Source organism: Euwallacea fornicatus, chromosome 2 (assembly GCF_040115645.1).
Source record: "Euwallacea fornicatus isolate EFF26 chromosome 2, ASM4011564v1, whole genome shotgun sequence".
In the NCBI taxonomy this organism is placed as follows: Eukaryota; Metazoa; Arthropoda; class Insecta; order Coleoptera; family Curculionidae; genus Euwallacea; species Euwallacea fornicatus.
This window is the reverse complement of record NC_089542.1, coordinates 46875-71192: the sequence shown is the minus strand read 5'-3', so window position 1 is coordinate 71192 and position 24318 is coordinate 46875. Positions and strand designations below refer to the sequence as shown.

General features: G+C 34.5%; 4 protein-coding genes across 10 annotated transcripts in view; 2 read left to right on the top strand and 2 right to left on the bottom strand.

Annotated features, from left to right (window-relative positions):
• The window catches only part of lobo (lost boys), a 44278-nt gene extending 32783 nt beyond the window's left edge, over positions 1-11495 (bottom strand). Inside the window, exons 1-2 of the mRNA XM_066301521.1 lie at positions 10706-11495; positions 10513-10638 (exon numbers count right to left, since the gene is read on the bottom strand). Coding sequence (XP_066157618.1) covers positions 10513-10638; positions 10706-11173 — 594 coding nt within the window. The 5' untranslated portion in view covers positions 11174-11495. The remainder of the gene's footprint in view (positions 1-10512; positions 10639-10705) is intronic.
• On the bottom strand, positions 1350-4066 carry LOC136349997 (protein distal antenna-like). Its single transcript, XM_066301550.1, has one exon. The coding sequence runs from the start codon at positions 3922-3924 to the stop codon at positions 2533-2535; it is 1392 nt and encodes a 463-aa protein (XP_066157647.1). The 5' UTR covers positions 3925-4066; the 3' UTR covers positions 1350-2532.
• Positions 11496-12271: 776 nt separating the features above from the next.
• cert (ceramide transfer protein) lies at positions 12272-24159 on the top strand. Of its 2 annotated transcripts, none has more exons than XM_066292257.1 (11): positions 12272-12491; positions 12551-12630; positions 12691-12913; positions 14127-14243; positions 14309-14555; positions 14623-14855; positions 22400-22567; positions 22846-23077; positions 23191-23393; positions 23673-23805; positions 23955-24159. In XM_066292257.1, the coding sequence occupies exons 3-11, from the start codon at positions 12707-12709 to the stop codon at positions 24080-24082; spliced, it is 1668 nt and encodes a 555-aa protein (XP_066148354.1). In that variant the 5' UTR covers positions 12272-12491; positions 12551-12630; positions 12691-12706; the 3' UTR covers positions 24083-24159. The 2 variants fall into 2 exon arrangements, with proteins under 2 accessions (XP_066148354.1, XP_066148344.1); XM_066292247.1 differs by having other exon boundaries at positions 12274-12491; positions 12706-12913.
• Positions 16250-22159, top strand: LOC136344624 (myb/SANT-like DNA-binding domain-containing protein 3). 6 transcript variants are annotated; one of them, XM_066292269.1, is made up of 5 exons: positions 19339-20269; positions 20324-20366; positions 20459-20688; positions 21448-21746; positions 21802-22159. In XM_066292269.1, the coding sequence occupies exons 3-5, from the start codon at positions 20480-20482 to the stop codon at positions 22074-22076; spliced, it is 783 nt and encodes a 260-aa protein (XP_066148366.1). In that variant the 5' UTR covers positions 19339-20269; positions 20324-20366; positions 20459-20479; the 3' UTR covers positions 22077-22159. The 6 variants fall into 6 exon arrangements, with proteins under 6 accessions (XP_066148401.1, XP_066148366.1, XP_066148409.1 ...); XM_066292304.1 differs by lacking the exons at positions 19339-20269; positions 20324-20366 and adding an exon at positions 16250-16914; XM_066292312.1 differs by lacking the exon at positions 20324-20366.
• Positions 24160-24318: the final 159 nt, after the last annotated feature.

The following is a 24318-nucleotide window of genomic DNA, read 5'->3' as shown; positions in this document are numbered from 1 at the left end:
TTAAGTCCGGAAACAATTAGAGATAAAATTAATTTTATTCATTCCTTTTATTATCCCTTCCATATATGCCTCTGTTTTTTCATCCTATTTCAGAGAGGACAATGATTTTTGGTATTTAAATGCATTTGAGAAGTCTAGATACTTTATAGCATTCGGTAATGAAGGTATTCACTGGTTTATCAAGAAGACATTTTCTTTAAAAGAAATTATCCCTAAAAAGATTCAAATGCTATATTGAGCTTTTTTACTCGTTCAGGGGACGTTCCCATTTTTTTATATTTATTTGAATTTGACGTTGATTCCTTGAAATTTCTTTACAGTATTTTAATTCCAAAATCCCGTTTTCAATGGCGTAACAAAGAGCCAAACATTTTTTCAAAAATTCACCAGCATGACAAAAGGATAAATACAGTATTTAAAGGTTCCACCCCTTTTTAGAGCCGTGTTTGGCTTTTGTTATTTTAATTAATTATTACATTTATATTTACTTTTATTTCTCTAACTCATATTCCATGTTTTAAGAATTTTTTTCAAAATTTCCTGCATTATATGAATTCACCTTCCATTCTTAGTGACTCTCACAAATTTTGATGTTTAATTTCAACTCGGTTATATGCATTTTCACTAGTTTAATAATTTTTCATTTTAAATTAGATCTTTTCAGTAGCTTATCAAAACGATGAGAACTTAGTATTACTTTTCCCGAAATAAACTACAAAAGGACTTGCTTGAATTTATTATCCTATAATGCAGCCCTCATGTTTTTTGACTTTAAGTAATTTGAATTCAGTTACAGAAATTTTACCATGAATTTATAAGTTTGAAGCCGAAAAAGAAGGCTTCGAGTGGCGTATCATTGAAATATCAATTTGTGAAGAATGCTTGAAAAAGATTAAACCCCAAAATTCCTATTTTTTATGCCTCTTTGGCGTCATTCCTGGTTTTTGCTATTTAAATTAACTCTCGTTTTATATGTTTTAAGTGGTGAGTCACTTTTAGTGTCAAATTGGAAGTTTTCTGTGACGTGTTCTCTAAGTTTTTTGCCTAAAATGGAGGTGTCCAGTAGCGTGCTAATAAAGAAAGAATTTGGATAAAATAATTATTTCTTCGTTCAGAATAATTCGCTATACTATTCTTGCATATACTTACCTATATTTTCTCTACAAGGATTCCATGGCCATCTTCCCTAAGTAGTATTTCAGCTCTTGTTTGAGCTTTTTGTAAACACTAGTGGGTGAAACTAGATTTATTTTAATTGACTAATTTTAATTTTCCTTTGTTTTATTTATTAATTCATTTTATAATTAATTAAATAAAATGCAGTAAATTTGAAACATATGTTTATTTTGTACAAAAATACTATAGTTGCTCACACAACCAGAACCAAACTAAATTATTAATATGTTTGAAAAAAAAATACAAAAAAAGTACCCACATGTAAATTACACTAATTAATGTCTAAAGCAATAAAAAGTATATTTTTTGACGATTTTAATTTTTTTTATTTTATTTATTGGTAACCCTGTATTTGTGGAGATCATATTTCGAATTACGATCATCTGGTACTTACATATTACAACATGTACTGCTGTACCGTTAACTTTAGCAAGCTGTTGCTTAACAATGAAAATAAAATGGAAATTTCCCAAAAAGTTCTGAAAAATGCCTCTTTTAAGTCTTATCTAAGAGTAGAGTTCAAACTAATAAGTTTAGTTGATCGTTTTTTAGTTCCTAGTATAGGTACCAAAATTTGAGCAAAATATACAAATATAACTTTTTACACTAGATATCCTACGAATTTGGCATATTAAGGTACATATCATAATACTTTTTCCGAGCTCTTCATTCGCAATAACAAGATATAGACTCATCTCACATTTGTATATACAAAAATACAGAAAGAAGGCGCTTTTATGGGATAAATTATGTTCTCTGAAGTATAAGACACCTGCCGCATGCGCCCAATAACGAAAAATTTTCCCTTTTGTGGGAAGACCCCCAAATGAACAAAAAACGTGCTAAACACCCTTTGATCATTACATATTTAGAACTTATGCATTTAAAAAATAAATGCGTACCAAATAGCAGGAGTCTGAAAAGGCTGTACCCAAAATGAAATAGGTCCTTTATGTAGCAACAGCCATTATCGCTTTGGTGTGATTAAAAAGTAATTTTTGGGAAACTAGCCTTTTTTAAACAAAATGCTAATGACTGGATATAATATTAAGAACAAAGAAAATTTGTTCTAGACCGTAACAACTCAAAAAATCAGGAATTATTGCAAAGTAATTTCGTGTACTCGTTTAAGTATATAGAGGATGGCTCATTTCCAACGAGGGAAACATGTTTTGCAGACTAATCGCGGTGTTAAGACGCAATTGTAAATATAATTTTGTTCTATCCCCAATCGTTTAAAAGTCCACCAAAAAAGTAAAAATGACAATTTTTAATTAAAATATACGATTTCAAAAAACCATTTTAGACTCGTTGAAAGTGGGCCAACCCGTATGAGCCTTCCACCGAAACAAAGTCTTACTTCCTTCTGAGTTTGCTTCGGTTCTGGCAATCGTTGCGTCTATCAGATCCTCGTTTCAGATTTTTGATGAGGCTCTGCACGGTATGCAACTGCATGGTGGTTACTGAGGGATCACTGCAATGCTCCAACCACTGCAAGAATTTCTCTCCGTGAGTCAAAGCCTGATGTGCATCCAAATCGGCATCATCCTTCTTAGCAGGGATGGCGGTGGCGACAGTGGTGTTGTTGTTCAGTAAAAGATTATCCAGAACCGAACGGGTCTTTGCGCTATTTTTTGGTTTTTCTTCTTTGGTATTTGCATTTTCACTATTGGTCTTGTCCTCATCCTTGGTAAGTTGCTGGTAGAGGATTTGCTGCTGTTGCTGCTGAGATCCCATCTGTGCCTGCAGCTGTGCCTGCAAACTCGAGTTATGGTACCAGTTCCAGATGCGCAACTGCTGATTATTTGCTGCATCAGCCAGCATAGCATTAGTAGGAGCCGATGTGGCGGTGTTAGTGGCTGAGGTCATGGATGAAGTACTCGGCAAACTCATGTTAGCAACATATGGTGAGTGCAGCTTCGAGTTTGCGTTTATCATACATTGCTGTTTCAACCAATACCTCACGCTGTCATAAGGTGAGGGAACTTGATCAATGGTATTATGCGTGGAAGTTTCTCTTTTATCCGCAGTAGTTAACAATCCGTTTGAGTTAAGGCGATTGGTGCCATTCTCCATGGGAAGTTTACCGTTGGCATTTGCGGATCTTTGCTGCGCATATACCAAATTTTGGCAAATGAGCCTGTACTGATCAAAAGCGGCTCCGAATAGATCGGGAACTTCAGGGCGGTTCAACCCTAACTCAACTCTGAGTTTAGCCAATTCAACTCGGTTTTTGTCCAAATTTTCCGATGTTGGGACATGATTAGTGGCTTTGATGCTTGTAGCGGGAGAGACAGTTTCGCATTTGGGACGCAAATTTGAGGGCTCAACTGGCTCAGCTTTTACCGCAGCATATCCATTGTAGCTTCCGTCAGAATTAGGAGATACTGAGCTACTCCCTGGCCCTGAGCTGCTCCCTGGACCAGAGTTACTGTTAATCTCACCTTTCAAACTTAGATTGAACGGTTCTTCTAGGGGTTCTTCCAATTTAATGCGCTTATTGACAGGAATAATATTGCTAGCAGCCTCTGGAGATTCATCAAGAGCTGATTGGGGACTGGTACGTACTTGGTAGCTGATTTTTTCTTGGTTTTTACACCAACCACGAAGCGTGGACTCGGGCACCCCGATATCTCGGGCCACTGAAGCCTTGCTCTCACCCCCGACGCTCACGCGCTTGATGGCGCTCAATTTCTCTTGCGGAGTCAGCGACCGCAACGGCCGCTTTCCTGCTTTCGCAGCGGACATTTTTATGAATGAAGTTGTTAACAACAGTTTACACAACACTGGGAAGACACGTGGGCCACGGCCAATGAAATGTCCGCGTCCCGGCGCACTGTTCACAACTTCTCGTACACAGAAAACTTCGCGGTATCTTGTTCGGTGAAGTCGCGACTTCTCATCGACACAGTCGGCGAATGACTGAACCGATATTCCGCGTGTCGACCGGTAAGGGCGAATAGTTTCTTGAGAGTAAACTCGCTGGTCACTTCCTTTGTCCGGCAGATCAATACTCGCGAGACCGGACACGACTGGAGCTATACTGAGCGCAGGACACACAAGGCCAGGGTATAGGTTTGCGTGTCGCGGCTTGACGTGACAACCGCCCTACCACCCGGATACCACCCTCCCCACCCAAGGGAGAAAAAGGCCCTTTGCGCGGAAGACGCGTTTACGCAGCCGAAAACACCGCCGTGGGTCCACCGTCCACGTGCTGCAACAGCTGATGGAGCGCCCCCTCGCACCTCCCACCGGCACCGCAAATTTCACGTCACTCAGTCCGGTACCAGTGGCGGCGTCTTTTAAAGGCCACAAATCTCAATACATAATGAAAATAAATACGTATTTTTTCCGGTTTCATAAATGAGCAACAAGTTGTCTCTTTTTTGACGAATTTACCTTCTTTCCTGGGGTGAATTGGGGAAGTTTGTTGCTGATGATGATACGTTTCTCTCGAATTGAATTGTAAATAGTGGGGATTACGAACAGGGTTTTCCTCAAAATTATTGCTTTAAACAATGGAGCAATTTTGGAGTAGATATCTGGTAATTACTTAGTTTTGCTGAGTTGCGATTTTTGCAAAAATTTTGCGTGTCCCAAAAACGATAGTACAAAATAACATTGAGCGCTAAAGATTAGAAAATAAAACGATTTAACCAAATTTGCACTATACAAAAGTTGATTATTTTTACTCTACATGAGGTCAAAGAATTTTTTTTAATTCCTTATTTTAGGGTTTTCTTTAATTCGGTATTTTAAATTGTTATCTGCGCCACTGATCTGAATTCGCGCCACTTTTCATATTTAATAGACAAAAGCTGTAGCTCAATCATCATTTTTAGCTTAGCCCAGTAGTAATTTGCGAAATATGATGGTTTAGGTATAGGAATATTATGCATAACTTCAACGAAAATTTAAATATTTCAATGAATTGCTAATATACAGGATGATCCAAGAAAAAGCCTACTTCAAGCATGTTTAATATCTAACTGTAAACTCCATAAAGTAGTTCCATTTTTTCTACATAGGGCAAATTCGTGGACATCTCAGAAACAACCTCCAAAATTTTCGCTTACCCTGAGTTCATATCACATCGAAACAGGTTTTCTTAAAACCGAATTTTGAACAAAAAAAAGATCTCTAATTAATATTTGGAAACCGTCTAAAAATAGATATAGGAATTATTAAGAAGAAATTATAAAAAAGATATCGTCAACCTAAACACGAAATAATGTGTAGTGTTCCAATTAAAACATATATGGGAGTTACTATTACTTCATTATACAGGATGTTTTCGAAACAAAGGTACAAAGAGAATACTAGATACTCTTGATACGTCCTTGATTTTTGGATAATCAAATAATCCATTTTTTAAACGTTTGCAATACCCTAAAACTGAAATACTTCTTCAAACTAATTCGTGCAAAACCTAAGAACTTAAAATAGTATTTGTTAAGAAAACCATTTTTTCAGTTGTTTAACAAAAAATTGAGTAAATACTTAAAAACTGTCTCTAGTACGCCCCTGGTTGTCCCACATTGCAACACGCGTGCTATATCCCCGTTCCTAGTTGTTAGCAGAGACGGCTTAGCTTGCAGTCAAAATGGGCGATCGCCTGGGGCGAGAAGTTAAAGACAACCAAATAAAAATACTAAATGTTACTAAAAATAGGAAAAAAGCCATATATTTTCTTTTTAGTAAAAATAAACAAAAATAATTATGAACGTGTGTGAGGCTCATATCGTTTTTGGAATCCTCCATATAGAAATGAAAATTTAAATTGTTGGCAGAAACCAATAAGTTGGTTTTGAATGATCCGAAGTAAAAAAGTCGTAATCCGTCTCTGGTTGCTGGTTGTGGCTGAAAAATCCTTATCAGATCATCTACCATAGGCAACAAAAAATTATAGATGGTTTACGTATTATGGAGAACTAGCGTATTTTGATTGAATTTTCTGTCACTGTTTAACAAAAACTTATGAAAACCACTGGTATGGTCGACGTGGTCGTTACTTATGGCTTGCCTATGGTTTTTGACAGCGTTCACCAATTATTTAGGTGGGGATTGGTTTCATAGATGAATCCCAGCTGGTGGTAGCTATTTTAAAGAATTTTGTAGATTTAAATAAACCTTAATTCAACTATTCGAATATAGTTATTTATTGTTTTAAGTTGTTTCGGAAAATAATGAGATTAATAAAAAATTAAGTTAAAATAAGTTTTTCAGATTATTTCCAGCCCGTTATTAGACCTGTGTTCCATCTAGCGATAACCGATCCGAACTCCCAATTAGTTTGCCTTTATGACGGAAGAAGAACGCAGTGTGCTACGGCCAGGCCCGGCTTTGCATGTTGCTCGTGTCATTTTCATAGCCTTCTAGAGGACTTGCCGAAGTTAACTAGACATTTTTTACATCACCGATAAGACAGCGAAAACTAGAGAAGAATTAAAGGAGGCAAAGAGAGGTTTCTCCAATGAGCATTTAAGCAAAAGATTTGTAAATTAAAACTGATAAGATATACTGAAATTACTTCAATTTTGATTAAGAACTTAAAGAGCACAAAGGAGAAGTAAACAAAAAATAACCTACATGGATCCTAATCGCTTAATGGCAGATAATATGAAGATATTCCGATGTTCCAATTACGTCACCTGAGAGCAATAATCCCCACAGTCTCCCCTATGTTTTCCCTTTTCTCCTGCACCAACACAATGCTGCAGTGTGAACCGGGTCTTCGAAACGGCCATCCAGGGGTGGCAAATCGGGGGATTTAGTGGGAGGCCCCTTCGCGGTCCGCGGTCCCTCTAGCAGTTTGGGGATCGGGGGATGAATGTTGGAGACGGTCGCGAACTACCTACGCCACCCCTCGCCACTGCCCGGACCCCTCAAGGGTAAACCGTCCGGCATTTGGAGCCTCTGGGTGTTTGTAGTTTACACCAAAAGCCATTGTTTTGTGGCTTTTTAGTATCATAATTAATCGTCAGTGAGGTGGAAATTAGAATGCAATGTAGTCTGGAAATACTATGGAAAGAATAAAAAGATCAAAGTCCCTTGTTACTTTGAAATAATAAAATGTTGTTTGAGGCTTTGTTGCAAAATTGTACTTTCTTTTAGAATTATTATGATTTTCTCTTGGTGCAGAACATCTACGCCTCGAAATGGACATAAGCTAATACATGAGAAGGAAACCCTTTGCAATGGTCAGCCTGAACTGAATACAAAATCACCTCAATACACACTTAGTTCTTTTAAACATTTAAATTTAACTTCCAACAGCTTATGAAACTTTTTATTTTATGTTGCTTTATTTTACTTTTTACTTATGTTACTTTTTCTTTTATTATATTTGAGAAAAATTAATTACACACAAGCAATAGTGGAATCACACGTTAGTCTCAATCAAAACAGAGACTATTGCTATAAAAAAAAAACAGCAAACAACTATTTCTATTTTAGAAATATAACGAAAATAAATATCAAAAAAGGTGCCTTAGTGAGATGATTCATATCTCTCAATTTTTAAATCAATGGTTAGTCAATGTTTAACATTTTAATAAATAGACATAGTTAGAACTTAATTATAGAAGCTGAATTGATACGAGTTTTAATAGTTTTGTTTTTTTTATTTTTGCATTTGTAATTTTTTTTTATTTTATTTTATTTGCGAATGACTCTATACATATCACAAATATGAAAGAGTAAGGAAGGGTTGTCACATCATTCTAAGTTATAACGTAGTAAGAAATCATCCTTTAGTAAAAGCTAAGATGAATCGAAAACCTAAGAAAAATGAGTAGAGTAGCGAAATTTTACAGATAAATAGAATGCATGGAAGTTGAAAATTAAAAATGTATGAAACAATTTGAAATTCTTCATCTCAATCCCTGAGGGATGATTGAGATGAAAGGCATGTTTCCTTGGAAACGATATGACTGAATTAAGTTCTGTGATCATTATCAACAGCATGCTATTAACCCATAACATTCTTAATTTTTAATATAGGTTTTTCTTTATTTTATTCTGTCTTTAAGACTTCTAGAGATCTCGTCAATACAAAATTTTTCATCTTTGCGGATATCGTTGTGTATTTTCGTTTTTTGATTTTATCTCTGTAGATAAATTGACTTCAATATAAATGAATTATGTACAGAATTTCGCTTATATCTTTCACTTTTTTAATTTTACCACTTACATTCCCATTTAGACGCAACTATGTTGAATGGAAATGACTTCAATATAATGTGTCACTTGCTCCCTCTTGCCATGTAAAGTTTTTGAAAAAGTAGGTCAGAACGTTAAAGAAAGACAGAAATTACCGCGAAACTTAGATAAAATTTGGTTCGCCCCTGAAGCCAAAATTAACATAATTTGGCGTTTTCCCATATTTGGACGAAATCGGAGATTTCAAGGGGTACAAATTTTATTTGGGACACTATGTATATATGCCACATATTTACCAAAAATTCGCGTTATAATGGCAACAATTTATTATGGAACAATAAATTCTAGCGTAAATAAATTAATTAATTGCAGATTACTTATATCGAATTGCATCGTTATTAGTATCGCCAAATTCGTCTTTCTCGAGATACCACAAATCACCCAATAATCATTGAAAAATTCGAATAGATGCGTTTCTTAGTCTTTTCTACTAATGCAAATTTCAAACCTGAGATCAGTAATAAGCGTAATAAAAGGTTACAGACATGATAAACTCACCCACAACCTGTTGAAATACTTTATTTACACGGAATAAAGTTGCCGAGGTTTATCGTAATAGAGTAACTTTACATACATTAGGGAGTTTTCACATATCCGCGCTTAATGAGGACTTCGGCACATAGCATGTTAACTCAATCAGATCTCTCTAACGTTGTGCTTAGTTCATTTTAGAAGTTGGAAGTTTTAGTTAGGACTAAGAATGAAGGGGATAAGTAAAGTATTTGTTGGTGTAATATTAAAGTTTTAAAATTTTACGTATAAGAATCACAGTTGCTCTCTATTAAATGGTGAAGGAACATATATCTTTTTCTCTTTCATTCATTCATAAATACTACTCTCATGAATTTATGCTACCATTCATATATACTGCCGGCTTTTAATAAAGGGCTTATAAAAGGGTCGAGCTTTATCAGACACTCGCGTTCCCTATGCAACTTTTGATTAGGTCTAGGGCGGAAAATTTGGCAAAATCATTTATTCATGCCCTACTGACAATTACTAAAAATCGGAAAATATTAAATTGGTCCTATCTCTCACAAGGATAACTCGTGGTTTTGAAGGCTGTGAGAACTACGGTCTACTTTGACCACCGAAATTAAGCTAAACACTCAGTAGCGCATAGTACGTATTTTTTCGTTTTTTCAGACACTCATAGGATTTTATGGACCACCACGCTTTTAAAGTATTTATCAAAATTTTAAATGTTTTTTCTGTTATTAGACTATTACATACATATCTCCGTTCGCACGCCATTGTATTATTTCCACAAATAAATGTGTAAGCTTCAGATTTTATACAAATTTTACCCACAGCGCTAACTTTTTAACAGTACGATGACGTACTTAGTGCATTTTCTTCCATAATATCAGGTTATTACAGGTCCCCTTTCTCACATCTCTAGATCATTTCTCTAAATAAGTAATAGTAAGTTTTAGACTTTTTAGGAAAATATTCATGACATGACTATTTCAATAGCACCGTAGCGCATCATCTTATGTTAATTCAAATTTTGTAGAAAGATGTTTTCAATTTTGAATAATGTACTTCAAAGCGACCTATTATGAGTAATTTAACCGCTAAACTTGTCAATCATTTAATATGTTTTTCGATTTGAGACGAATTTCGAGACGTTGTTTTGTCTATTCTGCCAGTTGTAACATTCCTTGCCTCTAAATATTTTAACTTAAAATTTAGAAACACCTCTTATGTTTCCGGGTGTTTATTAGTAAACACGTAAACTTGAAGTTTCGTAGATAAATGCCTACATGCATTGTAGCGTAATCCAAAAAATAGTGGCGTATCTTGGTCACTTTAACCCAGTCAAACATTTCAAAAATGGGAAATTTGATATCTTAAGGCTATAACTACCTAAGAATCCATTATAAGTTCCGCTATTTTAAAATCTCCATCCATATAACTTAAAATTTTTATTATTAAATGTCCAGCAGTGTACTCTCAGTCAGATCTACTTCAAATAGTTGGCCAATGTTGTACTTTATATTTTTTATAACGGAGACATTTTTTTGCGATTTGGATTTAGATCTTCCTTATTTGGTATTGCGCAAACCAAATATATTGAAAACACTAATTTAAATCAATAACATTTATACTTACAATTAGAACCGACTCCTGTAAAGGTTCAAACTTCACGTGATTAGCCACAAACTTAGAACTCTTTGCCCAGGTGGAAATTTGGGAATACGGCAGAGTTGTAGGGCGAATTGTTGTACACACCATTTTCTAAGCGAAAAAGTACTCAAAATAGTTGAACGAAACTCTTAAACCGAAAATCCTAAATCAGTCTTACCTGTATTCCACACTCATTATCGCAAGCTAAAAATAACGGTTTTCTATCTGGAAACTTGAAACAAATCTGTCTACGAAAGTTTTCAGTGTAGAGTAGCAGCAACTTCTCTTTATCCGAGTTTCTTAAGTATGTTTCAGGGAAATTTGAGCGATCTTCAAAGGTGACATCGGCCAAATCAGGCCAACACAACTTGATAAGCCCCAATTCCTCTGCAATTATCTTCAAATGGCCCAGAGTTATCTCCGCGGGCTCTCGAAGCTCTTTAAGGGAAGTATCCAATATTTCAATGTAAGAAAATGGTATGTCTTGCTTTAAGGTAGTCTCGCCTTCTGTATTACCTTCACTTTCAGCACGGTTTTCCCCTTCTTCAGTATTTGAGACCTCTTGGTGTTTTACAACTTCACCGGTGTTTTTTTCTAGTCCAGGAGAAGGAGCAGCTGTATCGCTGCAGTGAAAAACTTCAGTCATTTTTTTAGTAATTTTTCTTCTGTCTGATATCGACCAATCTTTGGCTTTAACGTTTAGGTTGCCATGAACATCGTTACTAACCCTGCATATTATTTGCACTTATTTATTGTTTAATCAATACTTTTCGTGGAAGTTAAAAAAGCGCTTTCTCATTATTTTTGTTATCAATTTGATTTTTTATTTTTACTTGACGCATTAAAAAAATTTAGAAAATTATTCTTAATATGTAGCATAATGGAGAGTTCCATTCTTAGAGAAAATTTCAACTCAAAACTGGATGTTGTAACGTTCCTCGTTAACATCAATTCCAGTTTACTGCTGATATTCAAGGAAGTCATAGCCTTAACATTCGCTAAAAGCCACGTGATGTGTTACAAGAATTTTTCCTGGATTTGTGTGAGATTCCTGTAACAACCAACTCTAGATATCTAGATAATCACAACCAGAAATTTACCCAGTTATAGCAAAATTGGTTCAAAGACGCATAGTCTCCTTCGGTTTAAAGTTTTTTTTATTAGAATCGTTGTTAATATTGCTCTCCTTTTTCGAGAGATAATTAATTTCATTCCTATGTGCTACCTCTGAAATTTCAATATCTGTTTTAATGAATTTATTTAACTTTTAGTCGAAACTAATCGGAACTTAAACGATGCTTACATTCAACATTTATCAGTCGGCATATCTAATATAAAAATTGCATGGTTTTTTATATTAATTTCACATTTTATCTGTCATTACTCCCTTAAAAATAACGCTGTTAAAATAAATGAACTAATTTCTGAGAATAATCCAGTAATGTTGTAAGAGTGCTTTCAGCGCCCTCTATTGGCGGTGATTCATGTTAAATGTCGTATCCTGTGAATTAAGTATTTCTTATATTCGGACTACTTAACATAGAGGTTGCTTATTTGTCAGACGTCAACGTTTCAGTTTCGCACCTTTACCATTAATGTTTTAAAATCCTTTCTTCTCCAAAATTAATAACGTTGATTTGTGTACATAAATAACCACGTCATTCAAATAAACAACATTCTGATTATTCTACTCTCTTTCCTTCTCATTTGGTGTTTCCGCGAACACGTTTTCGAATGGATTTGTAATAGTCACTTTATGGTTAGCGGATACATGTTCCAGTTATGTTGCGTATTACAAAATTGTTATGTTAGAAGAAGACAGAGAAATAATAGCGCCATGTAAACCGGTGGAGGAACGATTCACTGATGACGTTGATGACGTTGATGATGATTATCTTGTGACGTTATCGTATGACATTTTTCAGAACAGCCAAACCTGGAATTGTTTTGGTTTTATGTTAATTGTAATTTAGCAAATTCTAATGATTATTTAGTTTAATGTACTAACGAATTCATTTATCAGAGGTACTACCCACGTTAGTCAACAACATAAGATGTTCTCAAGTCGACTTTTTCTATAAAATAAAACCCAGTTTCTACGAGGTAAGCAGGAATTTCTAACTTTGTAGCCATAAAAACAGAAGAATTTAAAGGGCACTCTAGTTTTTAAATTTGTAGAATGGCTGACGATCACAGTAGCGAGGATTCAGACGTTGAAAACCAAACGGAATTTGCTGGGGTTCTGAACAAATGGACCAACTACATTCATGGGTGGCAGGACCGATATATTGTTCTTAAGAATGGGACCCTGTCCTACTATAAAAGTGAACACGAAAGGGGCTATGGCTGCAGAGGAGCCCTGTCGCTTGCCAAAGCCGTCATTAAGGTAATGAACATTTGCAAATATTTACTTTGCACACACATTTTTTGAAAATTTCTATTTTCTTATCTCGATGTTGGCTAATTAGGAATTTTCCATTGATTTTGTTTAGAGAAATTTAGATTTTTGCCAAAGTTTCTGTTCCTAATGTAAGTAGGTAAATAGGTGTTCAGTTTCTTTCTTTCATAGTTTTGTCTCAGAGGTACCCTTAGTATTGCTCTTTAAACCAGCTTTGTAACATACCTGCACATGACTTTTTTGTGCTTCAAAGACTAAAATGGCAGCTTTATAATTGTAAAATACATGAATAACATTCAGCACTTATTTAATCAGCTTAATGATGTCTGTTTCACATTCATTATTGATGTTTCTTTAAATACCTATTGTTTCAAGGCAATCTACAACATGCCTGGCAGCTACCTCAGAATGGTAATATACAGGATAGCACCATTTACTCAATATTATTTTATATGATAATAATAAGAATATCTACATTTTGAATCGCAAAACATAGTATATATATCTCAATATCAGAGTGAGCTTTAATCTTCTAGTGATTTCCTTTCTCAAATTTGTCCACAAAATTAAGAGACTTGCTTTAGTCTATATACAGCATAATATATTATTTTGATTTCTCTAAATGTCCTCTTAGCTAGATTAAGCAGTAGCCCAGTTAATTCTATTTTATAATGTTCTCCAAGGTCATATTTAAAGGCTATATGGCAGATGGCACAGATCTACGTTTCATGAGATTTTTCAGTTGGGAGATTTACATGAATTTTCCATAGATAAGAATGATTGTTGGAGAATGTATTGAAGTGTCTATTGACTGACTGAGAATTTATAGCAGGGAAATTTACAGACTCAAATAGGATTGTTACTATTATTGAGTAATCGTCGCATAATGTTTGTTTGTATTTGGGTAAATCTGTATCAAAATTACTTGCTTACACTTATTTCAAAAATTTAGATTTTCACTTCTTAATCTTAATTTATTATAATGCTTGGATAAATTGTCTGATTCAATATTACTTCTTAGTAAACAATGAAAGCACCAAAACATTTAAAAAACACATAACACAATAAATGTGAATGCTTAGTGAATGTTCTCCAATCACATTTGATAATAACTGCGATCTCAATGCAAGCCCCAATAAAAGGGGTTCTATTGATGTGCATAGTGATTTGCTTCCACTCTTCAGAATAGATTTGTTTTCAGCCCCACGACTTTGATGAATGCCGATTTGATGTAGCTGTGAATGACTGTGTTTGGTACCTGCGAGCAGATACAGTGGAAATCAAGCAAAGTTGGGCCGAAGCATTGGAATCATGCAAGGTAAGTTAAACTTTCATGTATTGGCTCTAAAGCTTCTTTCTGTATACGTCAAATATTGAAATTAGGTTGAATCTGGCTACGCAACTGGATCAGAAACAAGCTTGAAAAGGCACGATTCATCTGTCAGTTTACAATCAAACAACTATAGCACAGCATCTGGCAGCAGCTTCAAACGCGGTTCCCGCGCTTTGCATGAGAAACTTGCAGAAATTGGCACTTACAAGGACATTCTTAGCCAGCAAATTGACACTTTGCAGAAGTATTTCGATTCTTGCGTCGATGGTGATTCAAAGAAAGAATCTCCAAATAAAGGCAAGTGAAGGTTTTCCTGCAAAATCCTAAAGATTTTTGGCATAACATTTCCTTCATTTATGGGTAGAAAACTTGCCTGTAGTGGACTTCAAAGGCGAAGCCATCACCTTCAAAACGACCACAGCCGCAGTCATAGATACTTTGGGGCATTGCGCGGAATTGGTGGTGCAGCGGGAGGAATCGTGGAGGAAAAGACTGGAACGAGAGAAGGAGAGGAGGAAGCATATTGAAATTTTGGCACAGAAGTACTTCGAGCAGTTGCAGAAGTCCAGAAATGTGCATCCGGGCCCTGATTTGGAGGTAAGTTTTGTCTTCTTGTTTTGTGATTTGAGTTTAGTGTCAATTTCACTTTTTTTTGTCATATTTTATGTCTTTGTCATTTAATTTTTGGCCAAAAACTCAAAATTTGCCAATAAATAAAAAATTAATAGAAAAAACATTTTTATTTTTGTGTTAAATATTTGTACTACGTAAAATAGAACGCGTGAAATAGGAATTGGGTGGGATGTTTCACATCCTCAATTTAAAATTATTAAAGGTAAGTGAGTAAGTTTAGTATTTGATTTGCATTTAGTAATTATTCAATTTTTAAAGCAAGTCGTAAGTAAATAGAAATAGTGGAAACAGGATCATAAAGTTGAAATTAAAAATTAAATTCTTCATTGCCTGTGACTCTCGTGACTGCATACGGCATTGATTGATGGTATCTTCACAAAATCAGGGATAGTTATTATGGAAAAACAAAATTCATTTCTACGTATAAAAATTAACACAATTTTTGTTCCATATTTATTTTAATCATGGTTTTTGTCTCCTTCAGTGATATCACTAGACATATGTACATAAATTAATCATGAGATTTTTCTATGAAAGAATATAATTCGTATTTTATAATTCTTAAAACCAGCGTCGTTCGCCCTTTTAAGGAAGAAATTCTGATAAAACTTTAACCTGATTTTGATTGGAGCGGGGATTTTTGGTGATTTTTAATTGTGTCTTTCAAAGAGAAGGTCCTAGCGATTTTTGTTCGTCTTTAAAGAATAGTTCATGGATGATTTTTTTTTACTTTCCTTAGTAGAGTAAAAAATATCGTTCCTTATTTAAGACGAAAAATATTTATAATTAGCTCTTAAATTCATGTTTGGGAGCAATTACTAGGTTTTTCGACTTTTTGGGTAGATGATTGTAGAGGTTGAAATAGAACGGAATGTCTGGAGAATTTTAGAGAACTAGAATAGAATTATATATATTGCAACTAGGAATGTTTAGGATCCTTTTGTAGTAACCCTGCGTACGCCACTGAAAAAGAGCAGTTTTTATGCAGATCCTTCGTAGACAGAAGGTTATGTGAATTGTTGTGATTGGCTCGCCTAGATAGGATTTTCAGGGGCATTGGCCTGTTTATGTAGGGGTTGTGGAACATTTTTGACTCCCCTTAAGAGAGCCAAAGAATCTTGATTTTTTTACGATTTTTGGCAGGCCATTTTAAAACTGATATTTTTAGAGATCTCAAAGATTTCTATTGCTTTCCTTAAAGAGAATTTTATTTTATATTTATTTTAAGTAAATTCATAATTTCTGTAATACAAATTTCAATTAAAACATGCAATGCCATTTAATTAATCATTATTATATTAATTTTTTAATTTTTACTACTTATGAACTGCACATGTGTCTTGAGTTAAAACGTACACAAACGCATTAAAAGCATAGTGTGCAGAAAACACCGATACAACTAAAATTTTTTAACAATCAAGGGTTTTCTATCTTAATTTAACTGACAGCTTACACAATTTCTAATTAAACCTCCTTAACGAGCCAATTGCATCAAACTACGAACAATGTCACTAACTACTCCTATCTTCCATTTGGGCCACACGTACCCGGATTCTTTATAATAGTCCGGGTCCATGTGAAACCCTGCATTTTAATTGATTGTCACCCACTATGAGTTAATAACCTTCAACAACTGAAACACATATTTCTTTTTATCTAATCTTTAATTAATTCCCCGGTCGTTATCCTTAATGCTTTGTCCTGGAAAGTAGGGCTTTGCTGCTTTGTGCCGGACTAAGCCCTATGGCAATAATTTTGCCAAATTTGTCCGTTGAAATGAGCATCAGTTTAGTAGTTAGATGGGCGTATAATAGATTGATGTCTGGCATGAATAAAAAATTAACGCCGACAATGTACTTGAATAAGTAATTCGATTCAGTTAGTACTTTGTGGGTCGTGGTATAGAACAGATCTCGGTTGTGGCGGTTTACGGTGTGCTGCCTCGGTATTTGCTGTGATATTTTAATTGTTGTTAATGTGGTCGAGGTGGGAATTGATTATGAAGTTTCAGCGAACTATAGGGGTGTGTTTTTAGGGTTTGGTTTGCCCTGTGGAGGTCGTGGAAATACTCCGAAATCTCTTTAAAAATTCACAAATAATTATTTCTTATAATTCTAATCTGCTTTAAGATATGTTTTTGACGTAATGGTTTGTAATTTTTCTCTTTAACTTTACTGACATATTAGCATACTGATATTTTACCAAAGACGCGGGGTTATTTTTGACAACTAATAATGTGTTTCTATGACTATTCGAATAGTGTTTTTCATATATTTTTTTGGATTCATTTTAGTACTTTATCTGTATCTCTAGCTAATTAACATTTATCATTCAATTATAATTTAGGGGAATGTTATTAATAACATTCTTTTTTGTGTAGGAAAGCAAGTTACCCTCATTTTACGATGAATTTACGATAATAATTGCTAATAGAATGTTTGATGGAATTCTTTGTTGTCAAGATTAATAAATCATTTCTATTTTTAAATGGACGCGTTATTTTATTTTTCTAAATCAGGTGTGTATTTCCGAATCTACTGGTGGATCGTCGGTACTGGCCGCTGTTTTTAGTCGTTTTCTAGTATTGGGGCCAGTATAAATTTTGAATCTTGTAAAAATGGACCAATATGTGACAGAATATATTGAAAATGTGGCTGTAAAATTAAGGAGGTTTGGCTATAAAACTGAAAGGAAAAACAAAGAATTAATATTAAATTCTACACTTCGACTTCTCTCAAAATTTCGCCCTAAACAAAGATGATTAATTGTTGTTAAATTTTTTCCCCATTATTGGAAAAACGGTATAAAAAAAACCTAAAGTACAGGACGTAGAAAGGGATTAAAAGTAGAAAATCAACTTAAGTAGGAGATATTTTTAAATTGTTTTTAATACGTTGTGCAGGTTTTCTAAAAATGATATAACCACAATGTAAATTATTACGTCACTGAGTTTAGTCCAATTTTAAAAATTGAAATATTATTGACAATTCACTAGTTTGTAAAAATAAAAAACATAAGGAACACACCGTAGGTACCTTGCTGTGCCACTAAATTTTATTTTGATTTTAATTACCTAATATATGTATATACATATGTAATTAATTTTCTATCCAGTCTCTTGGCTAATCTCTTCAAATTCAGTGTTGGGTAGGTTTTAAAAGTTCACGCCACATACATATCTGTATTTAAAAAATGATAAAATTCACACTTATCAGACATACCGAATTTATCAGCAAAATATTTTGAAAGTCAGGGCTGCAGAGGATTTTTTAGAACGAATTAAATGGTGTCATTGAGTAGAAAAAAACTTCACCGTATCGTGTGTTACTGAGCCACTCATATACCATTGATCTTAATACAATTTTATTCTCCAAAATGTGATCGGCTAGAAAAACTGTAATTTTTAGAACAATTCTTTGGAACTCAGAGTTGTGGATGCTTTATTAAGAGAATTATTAGGATCTTTAACAAGTATTTAGTAAAATTTTAAAACCTTGTAGAATATTACTACGTCACTAAGTTAAATTTAGACCTGAACTCTGAAATATAATTAAAAAACCTAACTTTTGAAGTGAATTCCACAAAGATTAGTGTCATAGGGGCTTTTTCAGAGGTTGCATTGTTACATTGAGTATTGAGAAAAATCCTAATATACCGTATCTTATTGCATCACTGGCTTTAAACCAATTCTCATTCAAAAACTCCGATATTTCCATATAAATTCCGTGAAAGTCGGGAGAGTAGATGAAATTTCACAATATTTGATTACACTACTGACTTTTATCCTATTTTAAATTTTAAAAAACAAAATTTGTATACGTCAAAAATCTGTGTCAGGTAAAAAACAAGTCTGTATAAAAAAAATTATTGCGAAAACCGCACGTCTCTAACTTCAATAATAACTGAGGTACCCGATAAAAAGTCACCCTGTGCATTTAATCTGGGTCGCCTAGTATTCTGAGAACTCCACCGACACTGACATCTGATCATTGGTGCTGTTTTTATTTTATTTTATTACTGATATTAGCATCAAGTTACTTGTTGAGGTTATGTTTATTCGTCTCAAGTTATAAATATTAAAATTTTTTAACTTTCTAGCTGTTCGAAATAAGTGTTGTACAGTATACGAACTGAAAATATTCAAAAGTAAAATAATTGTTACTGGTAATTGATAATTTGAAATTCTTACTAATTTCAAATTGCTCATATCATAAATCAGGATCATACTAATCACATTTTGAATGCTTAAAACGCCAAAAATGTGCTGGCGCCAGTCCACATTAACTATAAAAACGATTTAATATTACTTAATATTAGGTATAACGCTCAAAACTTGACAACGCTGTACGTTTTTCCAGTCACGTCACACCATTTAATCCCGTGCTTGTTGAAACAAATAAACAGTGTGCTGTTACTATTTATGAAAAGACCCAAGAAAAAGGTTTTTATTTAATTTACCGTCTTGTGCTAATATTTCTCTTTCTGACCAGGTTTTGTTAAGGTCCAATTTTATAAACACGCGTTAACCTTGCCCCGTATGTGTTAACTTGAGATACGCGAGTGTTGAAATAGTTTTATATCTCCGAATAACGGGTATCCCTGAATCAGCTTTTGTTGCGAGAAAGCGCAAATCTCACCAAATGTTTTAATAAATCAATTAATTTTTTTAAAGGAAATTTTCAATTTAAATGTTTAATTGATTTTCCAAATTAATCTCAAATGTTAATATGGTAATATTTCTTTATAAAACCAGGTCGAGGCAAATTTCGGCAATGAAATTTCCACCGGTATTTTCCACTGCAAAATTGCATAAATATTTGGGCTTTGTGTTTGTTGTATTAAATGGTTAACCATAAATCTACATATACATAATTTTGCCATAAAAGTGAATTGCCCTTAGAGGTAATTACGATATTTTCAATTCTTTTCTACGAGTCCGATGCTGCCAGCTCGAAAGTTTACACACAGTCTTAAAAAGTCCTTTTGTCAAGAAACATAATTAAACTTTAACAGGTAGAAATAAGGAAATTTCGTATTTATCAATTTAACTACAAATTAGTTAAAAATTCGATAAAGTTGACGCCTCTCATTATCAGTATTTCATTAATTTAACCAGTGTTTATATTTACTACATTTACCGCGCAATCCTAGCGTGCGAATTGTAGGCAAAGTTTGTAGGTGTTTACAGGGCGAATGTTTGGATAAGATTAACGTTACGGGTTACGCCACTGGCGTAGTAAACCGGTATCTTAAACGTAAGGATCGATAACAGCGCTCGGTTAGAATAAACGGAGTTTGCCCGAGCCTCGGTCAAAAATAATCCGGCTTTACTGCTTTCAGTGCTTCGGTGACTAAACAACAGACTAGAACGTTTTTAGGTAAGAGAAATATTTGCCTGAAGGGCCAATTTATCAACGTTTAGCGTTTATTAGGAAGATCACGATAGATATTGAAGTTTGGCCAGTTATCTTCCAGGTAAACCAGACCAGAATGTTTCCACACAAAGCTGCTTAACGAGCAAACACGTTGCCATGGAAACTTACAACAATCAAATTTGACTTTCTTAGGTAGTGATAGTTTGAACGGAAATGTCTAATGACAAAAGCTTCGAGAGTACTCGCAAAAGATCTCCGAATTTTACGAAAAAAGAGAACAAGACGTTGGTGGACCTGATCCAGAAATACGAGCTACAGATCGAGATTAAAAAGACCGACCACGCGTCCAACGTGAAGAAAAGCCGGGCCTGGCAAGAGCTAGCCAAGGACTTTAATGCGCGGTTAGGAGGAAGTCCTCACAGGTACGTTAAAGTTGTAGTAAAACTTAAGTTGGGTTTGCTCAAGTAACGGTGGAAAGTGAAAGTAAACCGTTTTTATTTTTTTAATCCGTTGTTGAGATTTAATTTGGCAAATAATGCCAGTCATCAAAGCCAAGGACGGTGTTGCTTGTGACAGTGGCGGCGTTTGACTGGTTAATTTGTTCAATTTCTGAAGCGAAACATGCGACATCGTTGCCATTAAAATAAAGTCTATCTGAGATAAAGATCTGGTATGAAGGATCTCGCAAATTACGAAAAGAATTGCACGATTTAGCGTGTGATGAATTTGTGAAATCACAATTCTGTTACTCGCTAAGGAATTCTTTCTCTACAGTATTTTGCTTGGTATTTTGGAAGCTTCAAAATATTTGAAGAACACTATGATGCATTGCATGGCAAATTTACTACAAATATTTTTTCATATAATTATTTTTTACACTTCTTGTTTCCTATTTTTTCTGTCCCGCGCTCCTGTGTTCTTGATTTACTATGACATGTCTCTTCTAACGCCCCCGTTATTCCGTATTATCGATGCTTCTTATTTCGCTATTCTCTACCACTTCATCCTAGTTCTATTTTGTGTACTGATACCTCCCTCTTCCCTGTAATCCTTTTATTCCTTCACTAGTCTTTCTCGTCAAATTCAATTATATTTAAGTTAATATTATATATCGGGTGATATCGCAAGAACTAGTAAACCTCTAGTTCTTGACTCTCTAAAAGCCATCCCTTCCTTTTTAGAAGTGCAGCAGTCCTTAAGCACCGTTATGAAAATATAAAAAAAGAAGCCCGTCGAACTTTGAAGCTCAAAAGAAATAATTCTGTGAATGGTAGCCGTAACGTGGATGACTTGAACTTGGGAGAGATTACCACAAATACTAACGACGAGGAAAATGAAGGGCATAACAGTTATGATGAAAACGAGGAAAATAGTGAAAGGGGTAATGGAACAGATCTGAAAGAATATATTCGTATCAAAATGATGACTGAGGATGAAGCAGATATCGATGATGGGAGCGGAATGGAGGAAGAGAGACTTAGTAATTTTTTCTACTTTTATTCTTTCTCTCTTGCATTAGTATTTTTTTATTTCAGTGGAATTACCAACTCAGCCTAAAGTCGAAATTGAACAAAGTGATTCTACAATCTGGCAAAGTAGTCCTTATAACCCTTTGGAGGATTTGCAAAAGAAATGTTTTTTGGAGGAACATAAACTAAAAGTGCAGCAAATGAAGGATAAACACGCTTTGGAAATGGATTTAATAAAGCAAAAACACAAAGAGATTGTGAGGATGATGAGACAGGAACACGAAAGCAAAATGGAATTTTTAGAGTTGGAAAAGACTGTTGGAATTATTAACAAAATCTAGAATGTTTATGTGTTTTTTAATGTATTATTTTTGTTTAGGTCCTGATGATTTGCTTCATTGTAATATAAGATTGTTCACATAAATGTATTTTTTCGTCTCTCTTTCTAAAACCTAAATTATTATTGAAGTGTTAATAACTAACAGGAGTGTAGTTTTTATAACACATGAGCAATGGACTGATAGTAAATCTTAGTTTCGAACCAAAAAAGACAAGAAGCGATGGAAAATTCAACATTTTGCTTAAAAAAATTGTGCATTTAAAGAAAACATTTATATTTACTTTGGCAACTACAGACAGTGATTTGGTTTCTTCTTTTTTAAAGGAAGGACCACACAGTGTCCTCGCCGACGATGAGTTTTACGACGCCGTGGAATCTGGCCTGGACAAAATGGAAGAAGAACAAGAACTGAGAGAAAAATTGAAGACCGGACAGATACCGGTCACGCCCCCTCCAACGTCACCTGCGCTACAACACCGATTATGGCCAGAAGTAAGTTGCTGGCATAGCGAAAATTTCTTTATTGTTTCAACACCCTCTCTCACTCCCTTAATACCATATTGACCAGAAATATTCGTAAAACAACAAACTTCCTCAGTCGATCAGCTGTTAAACTCTTAGGTTTAACCCGGAAAACTGTAGTTTTGTGGCGCAAATAATTACTACACACCAATGCTATTTCAAGAATTTGTAATTTCTTAATCAGCTGTTAGGCTTCATTTCTACTAGTTTCAATATGTTCATATTACTCATAATTATATGACTTCTAGATTGATCGAGTTGTGATGCAGCAAGTGACAATGGCAAAAATGGGCATTGGGGAGTGCGGAACTGGATGGCAACTTTTTGCCGAAGACGGAGAAATGAAAATGTATAGAAGAGAAGAAGAAGTGGACGGAATGGTGGTAGATCCCCTTAAGGCGGTCCATGTGGTGAGGGGAATTACTGGACGTGAAGTCTGCCATTATTTCTTCAATCCCAAATATCGGTACGATTGGGAAAGTAAGTGGCGTATTTCTCATATTTATAGTGATGGCACCTTGTTCAAAAATCACAAACCTCTTTCTAATACAGAGCCTGATTAAATGCAATTTTAATTTTATTTTTTGTTTCAGCTACACTTGAACACATGAAAGTCCTGGAAACGATATCGGACGACACACTAATATTTTTTCAAACCCACAAAAGAATATGGCCAGCCAGTCAAAGAGACGTGGTGTTTTGGTCGCATCTGCGTAATTTGCCTAATGACCAGGATAGAGACGGACCGGACGTTTGGACTGTGGTGAACTATTCGACTGAAAGCCCAGATCATCCGGTAAATCCGACAATTTTTGTGTAGATTTAAAAAATACACATAAGAATGTGGGAAAAGCACGCAAAATTCTCTAAAACTTTCTCTTTACTGAAACACTGAAAAATCCTTTGGTTGCTAAGTCAGATAAAAGCTTTAGAAATTCTCTCTTACTTCTTAGACATCCTCAGAAGAACTTTTTGCGAGATTTTTGAGCAACAAAGTAATTAGAATATGCAGTTTTATCTTTTAAATGTATCTCATTGTTATTTTTAACCTTATAAGTTTCTTTTTAATTTCCAGGCCAACGTAGGAAAGACCGTTAGGATATATTTACAAGTTTGTCTCTTATGCCAAACGAGGGTAAATCCGCCAAAAGATGGCACACCTATTACCAGAGATAATGTATCTTGTAAGATAACTTATTGTTCAGTAGGTAAGTAACTGGGGGAATAAATAATTTGATCGAAACGTAGCAAAGTGTCAATGCCATTTGTGCGAAACAATTGATAAGATAAAAAATTTATAAACACGTAATATTACTGTCAGGTAAGACACATACAATGACAATTATTTCATTTTCAGTGAATCCAGGTGGTTGGGCGCCTGCGTCTGTCTTGAGGGCGGTTTACAAAAGAGAATACCCGAAATTTCTAAAAAGGTTTACTGCGTACGTCACAAATCAAACAAAAAACAAGCCTCTTATGTTTTAACTGTTAAGGTCTGGAAATATTTTTGTTTTATCTTTATAATTTATAAAATGATGATTATTAAATGTTATTTTATGTTATTTAGAGTATTTTTTCATCGTTTTAAGAGAGTGTTTAAGGTGAGTTTGTTAATTTGAGTGGAAGTGGCAATGCTGAGATGTTCTTTTGTTGGATCAACAAACTTGTCAAAAAAATAGCCGTGTGATATCAAGGTCATTGAAAAAGCACTCTGCTTTTTC

What these genes read in the sequence shown, in the direction of transcription:
- LOC136349997 (XM_066301550.1), bottom strand. Translation starts at nt 3,924, where the DNA reads ATGTCCGCTGCGAAAGCAGGAAAGCGGCCGTTGCGGTCGCTGACTCCG.
- cert (XM_066292257.1), top strand. Translation starts at nt 12,707, where the DNA reads ATGGCTGACGATCACAGTAGCGAGGATTCAGACGTTGAAAACCAAACG. An exon ending in AAGCATTGGAATCATGCAAG is followed by an intron (nt 14,244 to 14,308) that starts GTAAGTTAAACT and finishes TATTGAAATTAG; the next exon opens with GTTGAATCTGGCTACGCAAC. An exon ending in ATCCGGGCCCTGATTTGGAG is followed by an intron (nt 14,856 to 22,399) that starts GTAAGTTTTGTC and finishes TCTTTTTTAAAG; the next exon opens with GAAGGACCACACAGTGTCCT.
- LOC136344624 (XM_066292304.1), top strand. Translation starts at nt 20,480, where the DNA reads ATGTCTAATGACAAAAGCTTCGAGAGTACTCGCAAAAGATCTCCGAAT. An exon ending in TTAGGAGGAAGTCCTCACAG is followed by an intron (nt 20,689 to 21,447) that starts GTACGTTAAAGT and finishes CTTCCTTTTTAG; the next exon opens with AAGTGCAGCAGTCCTTAAGC. An exon ending in AATGGAGGAAGAGAGACTTA is followed by an intron (nt 21,747 to 21,801) that starts GTAATTTTTTCT and finishes TTTTTATTTCAG; the next exon opens with TGGAATTACCAACTCAGCCT.